Raw genomic sequence first — 8591 nt, 5'->3', positions numbered from 1 at the left:
GTTGCTTTACATCTACTCTGCCATTTTGGCTGTGATGGAAAAGAAGTTGTTTTGTTTTTTGTTTTTTTTAACTATGAGAGTTTGTGTTCTGGTAGCAACAAGGATTTTTAATGACAGAACTATATATTTGCTCTTTCCCAAAGGATTAGGGGGAAAGAGACAAAAAATAAAAAATAAATATAAGAAAGAACAAGACTATGAAGCAAAATAAGATGTTACATAGTTTATTAATTTTGATTCATAAAACCATAAATACGTATCTAAGGATTTGCCTCTAAATAATACTGTATCAGTGGCCATCATAGATATATTCACATAAAAAAATAAAAAGGATCTTTACAGTACTTTATGAGCAATTTTGTAATACTTTACTGGATCAGCAAAAATCAAGTTTTGAAGAGGCTACTGTGTTACCTTGCTTTTTTCACAATTTCTGTACACTTTCTTTGTGTTACATCCTCTTGTACAATAGTTATGCACTGCACATAATTAAAGTGCACAAAAAAATTCTCTAGATCTTACCGTAAAAATGCAAATCAGTGAAAATTTTGTTCAAAATGACCAAAGTTATCCCATACCTGCTTAAATGCATTTATCAGCTAAACATTAAGCTCATATTTGCTCTGTAATACCTGTTGTAATTTTATGAATAGTGTTAAAGGTGGTATAGTATCTGTCATCACAGGTACAATGCAGCAAAATATTCAGCTGGCTTATGGCTTTCTGCAAAGAAACCAGATTTCTGGTATTTTGTCAAAAAGTTTTTAAGCCACTGTTAATAGGTAAGAAAGGTTAGATCATTTGGTAAAAAATTCTGGCATCACACGTTATACATTTGGATGGATAACACAGAACTAGGAAAGCAAGCCTGAGGAAAAAGTAAGCAATCAATCAAGTGATTTACTTTAATAGATAATTAGCTTGGTCTGTGAAGGCCAGATCAGAGTGTTTCATGTTAATTTTTAATGCCATTTGCAGCAGCATAAAATAAGTTATAATATCAAGATGAAGAGGAACTGAGAATCCTTATGTTAAACTACTCTTGACTGGAAACATGTTGAAATTTGAAGATATTTCTTTGAAAGATACCCATCTCGAAGGAAATCCACAGGGAATAAACTGTGAAAAAACTTCTAAAGCCTTTTGCCTGAAGTATTTCCCAACAAAGACGTAAATCACGGGGTTAATGCAGCTGTTGGTGATAGCCAGCATATAAGAAAACTGCTCCCCAAAGTTGATCAGTTCCCCCCAGAAGCAGCCTTTTATCACTTCTGTATGGTATAATATATCAAGGAATACAAAAAAATGGTGAGGAGTCCAGCAGAAAAGAAACATCAGTACCACAGTGAAGATCAGCCTGGTTGCCTTTGTGCCTCTGTGCCTCTTGCAACCCTTTGCTCTGAGTGCTTTTCGTTCTTTCGCTGTTTTTTGTAGGGACCTAATGGTAGAGAAATTGAGGAAGATGATTGCTGTGGATGGCAGCAGGAACCCCACCACATTGCCTACCAGGCTTTCAGCTATTTCCCACGATGGGCTGGGGAACTCCAAAGTGCAGGCTGAAATATTCCACTGGGGAAAGTCTTTCACAGTCCGGAACATGAAAGCTGGGACGCTGAGAAGGATGCAAAAGAACCAGATGAGCAAGCAGATCCCTTTGGTCATAGATTTGCTCCATATCTCTCTGTGGTTCAAGGTGTGGACAAAAGTCAAATAGCGGTCCACGCTGACGGCCACGAGCAGGTAGATGCTGGTGTACATGTTCAGGGTGATGGAGGCGCTGATGCTGCGGCACAGGAAACTGCCAAAGGGCCAGTTAAACTCATTACTGATGTTCTCTGCCCAGAAAGGGAGGCACGTGAGGAAGATCAGGTCAGCAACAGCAAGGTTCATAAGGTAGATTTCAGCTATCTTCAGGGGGCCCTTGTGCAGTGAATAAATGAAGAGAACAAACACATTTCCAAGCATACCAATAATGCAGACAGTGTTGATGTACTTGGGTCCTATGTAGTACACGATGTCCCACCAGTCATCCAGTTCTGGGCAAACAGTTGAGTTACTCTGATTTTCACTCTGGTTTGAGGTGGGAATATTCAGTAGAGGAGTTTCAGTCATTTTTTAAAAATTCTGAAGTGAACAGGAGACGTCGTTGAAATGAGAGAAAATTACTGCAAAAAAAGAAGCATAAAAGAGCAAAAGTTGCCTCCCATGAGTGGTGTAACAAACATTTAACTGCTGCAAATTCTTTATTAGTCCTTACTGATTATTACAGGCTCGATCAATCCATTCTTGATATGTGCAGCAGTGGGAAATGTTCCCAGTATTAGCAACGATAGAACTTCCTCTACATCCCATTAAGTTTCCTCTCCATGTTTCCATTGTTTGAAGTGGCACAGAGGAAGGAAAGTGACAAATTAGTGTAAATAGTTCTGTACATCTCCTCGAGACTGATGGCAGACACAGATATGGGAGAATTCCATCTCCCTGGGAGTAGTGGGAGTCATGCTGGCGACACAAAGCCAGCTTTGCATCTTTCCCTGCCCTTTCTCTTACTCTTATTTACCATACTATGTACATTATTATGTTACTGTATTATATACTATATTATATATACATTAATATATTATTATATTCTCTTGTCCTGCTGAAGCAGGATCATGCCTGTTTCCCTGAACTGAGAAAGCTGCTCACGCTCTGTATGTGCCACTTGCTGACTGAACTTTGCATTCTTTTGTTCCTTCTCAGTTCCTGCCACCCTGAACTTTGGGTTCAAAATTGCTGTTAGATTAGACAGCTTATTGCCTTCAAATGTCAGTGGTTGGAATAATAAAACACAGACTTCTCCAAAATATTACACTAAAAATCGTGCCTGGAGGAAAGGCCTCTGCAGCTCTAAATTTACAGCCCTCTTCTCCAGCTCAAAAATTTTGAGTTTGGCTGTCCCAGGCTCCAAAGTGTTTAGCTCATCATAGCATTGGCAATACCTTAGTTTTTTTCCGGTAGTTCCATGTGAGATTGTACAGGACTAAGAACATGGGTAAAACCTTATCCTCCTATGAAAATCTAGTGGACTTTTTGCCACAGATCCACTCTCAGAACTGTCCCCTGCTTCTTTCTTCTGGTGCTGCCATGCTTGATGATAGTGCCTGGATCCTGGTTTTTACAAGCATTTGGTCTCAGAACGTTATGGAAGGCAAGTTATTGTTGAGCCTGTTCTGCCATCTAACATTTCAGTATTTCATATGCAAGTAGAGCATGTCAATCACAGAAAATAATGTATTTTAAAAAAAGGAATATTTTGCAATCAATCATTCTAAATGTTGACTTTCTGCTGCAGCTATTTAACTCTGCCCTTTCAGCTTCTGTATTTTGCACCTATTTTTCCACCTAATGATGGAATTTCTGAAGAGAGAATTTAGACCATCTTTCGTCTCTTTTACACCCATGTCCAGCCTCAGTGATTTCTGTATATGAGCACCTTGCAGTACTAATTTTGGGATGCCTCTAGGAATAAGTTAAGTATTAATATTCCACATCAGGCTATCTGGTACTAATGCACACAACATTTTTCATCGCTGCAGAATTAGGTGAGCAGCAAAGTTGTGTCTGAGTTCATAAACTCACTCAAGCTGGCAGCCATGGTGGGGAATTGAGCTACAACTCAAGTTAGCACAGCTCCCTGGATTTCCCTCACAACAGTCTGAATGTTACCTAGTTCACAGACCTCTCACATAAACAAAGATAACTTGAGAGGATCTGAAACTACAGGTAAAACACAGGTAGCAAATGAATGGCTGATTAGCATCAGAGAGACTTTTTATAAAACAGCAGAAATCTAATGCTTTTATAGCAGGAGGCTGGTTAGGGCACGAGAGAACAATGGCAGAAAATCTGTAATTTTATATTTCAAAAATAGTGTAGAAGAAAGATAACAGTTAAACCTAAACAGAATTATTTCTTTTAATAAATATAGAATAAAAAGAAATTCTTATTGTCCTTGCCTGCCCTTTTCCTGACACTTCTTGCTACCAGCTTAAGCCAGCCACTCCGCACACTTCAGATACAATCTGTCAGCTGGAGCCACAAATTCATTCATGATAGGCTCAGCTAAAAACACCTGGAAGTTTTATTTTTCATTGCAACTTAGATTTTATTCACAGCTAAATCTGAATTCTTGTTCAGCTAGCAATAGTACCCGAGGATTCTGTAGGGTTTTTTTTGCAAAAATTTCTTCAGAGTCTACTAATCAGTATCTGAGCACTACACAAGCCACAAGCCTTTTGTAAATTTAGAATTCCAAATGTTCTCTTGACAGAAAATGCATTTTATTTTCTGTAATTCCTGTAAGTATTTTGAAGTAGTTAGTGCTAATGGAAAATTAGCAGCATGAATGGTTTTCAATTTCTGTCCTTAACATTCCAGTCATCTTTTATACAAATAATGACATATTTTTCTTACTTTGAACTGATTTCTGATGAATTTCCATGCACATTGCATCTGTCACCCCTTTTACTATTAATACTAATTTGCCAGTTAGAGCAATGAGGTAAAATGGATCATGGCTTTACACATAAACTTATACTGACCTTCAGAATTACTTTTGTGGTGAAAAAGAAAGGGAAAGTCTTACTAGACTTCGTAGATCAGAACTGAGAGCAAAAAAATATTATTAAGATAAAATATAGAAATTATTTCAATAAAGATTATAAATTTAAAAAGGCATACCTACTCTTTGTCCTTCCTGGCAATCCAGGCAAAGTTTCAAATTCGGAAACAGTTGATAAACAGCAGTACAGAGCCGACTGAGAGAATTCAAGGATGCATCCTGAGGCACAACTGAGTGACTGAGGGCTGTCCTGAGTGTTTTGCTGGCCATACACCATGTGTATGATGTTACATTTTGGAAGAAAGCCCCAGGACTTTTTTTTTTTTTTAACTTTCCCAAACGTCAGCTGAAGTAATTTTCAAGACATGTAAGATATTTCATTCTCATTGTGAAATAATACAAGCCAAGTGTCATGGCTCTTGTCATCCTTTGACCGCTAATTAAAGCTCTCAAATTGTCCTTGGCAATTAAAAGTTCCATTGTGTGAATGTCTGTAAAAATACGAACTTAATTAACAGCTCTGAATTGCCTTCTCTGTACCAATGCACACAGGGAGAAATTAGAATTAGGCTTTTGTTGTGTTGGGAGCTCCTTTACCTGCTAGACATGACATCCTTTTCCCCAAGGAGCTGGGGGAAAGCAGCACGGATAGGTGGGAACGGCTGCTGAAACATGAACCTTGGCAAACCCCACTAACACTCTTTTTGAAAAGAACTGTTTTTTGCACCCCACTATAGATGTCCAGGGCATGAATCTCTGTGAATATTGCTTCTCAGTAATATTCATGATGACTGCTGGATTTTCTCAGACTTGTACCCAAATAAGCTTCTTGTTTTTCTGATTACTTTCTGGGACCAAGTAGCCTGAGAGTGGTGGTTTATAAGTTATTTTTATCTTTTTCATTCTGATCGTCCACTGATTAGAGCAATATTTTAAAAAGATAATAGCTTGCATCCCAGACTTTACATGCAAATCTGTCTTAAGCATAACCACGTAAACAATGTAGGTTTTCAATTAAAAAAAATATAAGAAATTATCAAGTTACTGGAATGCTATTTACCTATAGGAAAATATTCTTCTCATTGGCTACTTAACCAACACATGCACCATATATCTCAGTTCTTATTCAATTGTGTCCATTTTTGTTTGATAAGAAAGCTAAAATGAAAAGGTAGGGGAGGCTGAATGGTGATATCTTATTATGGACTTCCCTATCATGAAAAATACTTTTATTCCAAATTTTTTATTCATTAAAGGATAGTAAGATAGTTATGCAAACAGTGCTAAAATTGATAAACAAAACATGTTCCAGTTAACACCATCACAATGGAGAAAACTCTAAATGGCTCAAGATTTAATGTTGGTTTGCTTTTTCTAATATCTTGTAAAATTTTAATTTTGGCAAATACTTAAAAACAACATGTAATTTGTGAATTACACATTATGTAAGGAATCCTAACAAATAACAGAAGGAAAATCTTGAAACAACCCATCTCACACTGACTCATAAAGGTAAGTGCAATATGACAGGAGATCTTCGTCACAGACTTTCCAAAGTCTCCACTTTGCTTACACTACTGCATTTCCGTGTTTGTTATTTTTTCCATAATGAAGAACATTTGAGCAATAACAAGAAGTTTGGAATTTGTCCATGCTTGGACATGAATCTCTAGGATCTGCCAAGTTCCACATTTACTCACAGACTGAATAAAAAACTGCAGCTGTGTCTAAAATTTATATGACAATTTATATGTTATTTTTATTTATAAATAACAAGTCTTACAAAACTTGTCACATTAAAATGAGATCAAAATACTGGTTTTGCAAATCCAACTCCTCTTTGCAAATCTAGTTTCTTATTTTCTGGGTTTTTTTTGTTGCTATATTTGGAACACTTTTCAGTAGTGGAGAGAGATTCAAAATTGGAAGTCTATGCATTTAGTAGAAAAAGTGAGTGGGCACTGCAGTAGTTCCAGCATTTAAAGATCTTAGAACAAGTCTAAAGAAGAAGCTGTAACTTTATATAGAAAGGGGATTTAATTTATTGTGTCTTTACAACTTAATTCCACATTTCAACCTATAGAAAGTAAATAAAGATCTGGTAACATTTCACAGTTTGCACAGATATAATGGACTATGAATTGAAGGAATGTGAAGGGTTAGTTTAAAAATATTTGTAAGAGTCACTAGTTAAGGTTTTTTTACTGTAAAAAGCATATCTGTCTATTGGCACCTTCAGCTCAGGATGCTCACAGTTTGTTGGTTAATGTTTTAAGGTAGAATGATCTTCAGTCACACCATTTAGGCAGACTTTCCTGTAGAAAGTAAACATTTTAGAGCTGTGTAAGAATTCACTGATCCTCTCTGAATAGAATGATTAAACAAACATGTTGAACTTAGAGGTAAGACTTTGCTTAATTATCACACACATTGCAAGGCAGACAAATGTCTAAAATCCCAAAGGTGTCCAGAGTTCTGGCTCTTGGTCCAACAGATCAGCCATTAAAAATTTTCCTTTTAAGATGGCTGGAGCCTTTAATGATTGGGACAAAATATCTTTTTTGATCAGTATGTTTTAATGATTTTGTTTTCTTTATTGAAATGTTTGGCAAATCAGCCTAATTATCCGCTGTAACTGTTCATCTGTTCTGTCACACCAGAGAAGGTTTTTGATATGACCTTTTGAGGAAAAACTCTGTGTTCAGCTTTCTTGGATTTCTTCACATATACTCGAGAGATTGCTAAGGAGAGCTTAAACTCTGGTGCAGATATTTACAATTTACAAAGAATGATGCTGGTACTATCACAGTCTGGTAATAATCAAGCCCTACTAATTACAGTTTACAGAGCTTGAAACAGCAAAATATGAAGGAGCCGATATAGGTTGAATGGAATGGAAAGATGATTCAATGGCTAAAGACTGCTTAGGGATTTGGAAGAACTGAGCCAAGATCCTAACTCCTCCACTGAAACCCTGTCTAAAAAGGAGCAACATTCTCCTGTCTGCAGTGAGCACCTGCAGCTTGTGTAACAGCCCTTAAACTCTTAATTTTCAAGTGAAGACAATAATCCACATGAAAAATGAGAGCGTGGAGAAATAATTCCTGCCTGTAAATGCTGAAGGCCAGAAATATCATCTGGCTGTTGATATCCTTGCCATTCCTCTGGCCATGGTCCCCACCTCTGTCAGATTGAATGGGGAGTCAGCCCTTTGCATGCCCAAAATCTTGATATTAGTTGTGGCAGCCTCAGTAAATGAGAAGATGGGAGCAGAGGTAAGAGTGGGACAGGATAAAGAAGAGTAAAAAGATATGATTACTGTTTGCCATCTACAACTCTGAAATTCTCTGGACAGAGTCTGACCTCATATTACCAAAAATCCTTCTCGTATTTTGTCATGTTTCTGTAAGAACAGAACCGAGCCAAGCGTGACTGGAAACTATCAGTAGGTCAGATGTAGCTTGGATGTTACACTTCATTTATTGGGGTTTTTTCTTGTGTGTGTAAATGGTGCATGTGAATACCACAAACGTGTCATCACACTAAAGAGTCAGGAAAATGGGAATGATATAGTTTGTGAGCTGCCACTGTCTGTTCTGTGATGTGCAGAAGCTGCTGCAGGGGCTTTCCATTGTTGCTGGTGTCTGCATAGGACCTTGAGCTATCAGCAGGCAGAGAAAAGCTACCAGAAATATTTCAGTACCGTTAGCTGCCTTAATTCTGATTTAAACTTCCAAAGGGACTGAGGGTGGTCAACAGCACTCAGAAATGGGCCCTGAAAAGAAAGATCTCAAAGCAACTAAAATTCTGTTGTTTCAGTTCACTTTCCTTTGGTGTACTGGGAAGCCAAGTAAGCATCTGGAGCAGTTGAACTTCTGACAAATCATTCCTTAGTAACAGGATACAGGATAGAGAAGAAAATGCCAGGAAATTTTATTTCTCAAAGTACTTTATTTTCTTTTGTACATGCTTACTGTATAGCAAAAAA

General features: G+C 37.3%; 1 protein-coding gene across 1 annotated transcript; it reads right to left on the bottom strand.

Annotated features, from left to right (window-relative positions):
• Positions 1-208: 208 nt before the first annotated feature.
• BDKRB1 (bradykinin receptor B1) lies at positions 209-4858 on the bottom strand. Its single transcript, XM_041476320.1, has 2 exons — positions 4723-4858; positions 209-2165 (listed from the first exon to the last, which is right to left on the bottom strand). Exon 2 carries the CDS (start codon positions 2110-2112, stop codon positions 1027-1029), a length of 1086 nt encoding a protein of 361 aa, XP_041332254.1. The 5' UTR covers positions 2113-2165; positions 4723-4858; the 3' UTR covers positions 209-1026.
• Between the last annotated feature and the right edge of the window lie 3733 nt (positions 4859-8591).

Source organism: Pyrgilauda ruficollis, unplaced genomic scaffold, assembly GCF_017590135.1.
Source record: "Pyrgilauda ruficollis isolate IOZ18807 unplaced genomic scaffold, ASM1759013v1 scaffold38, whole genome shotgun sequence".
In the NCBI taxonomy this organism is placed as follows: Eukaryota; Metazoa; Chordata; class Aves; order Passeriformes; family Passeridae; genus Pyrgilauda; species Pyrgilauda ruficollis.
Note: the sequence above shows the minus strand (reverse complement) of the source record. Positions and strands in the feature narration are given on the sequence as shown.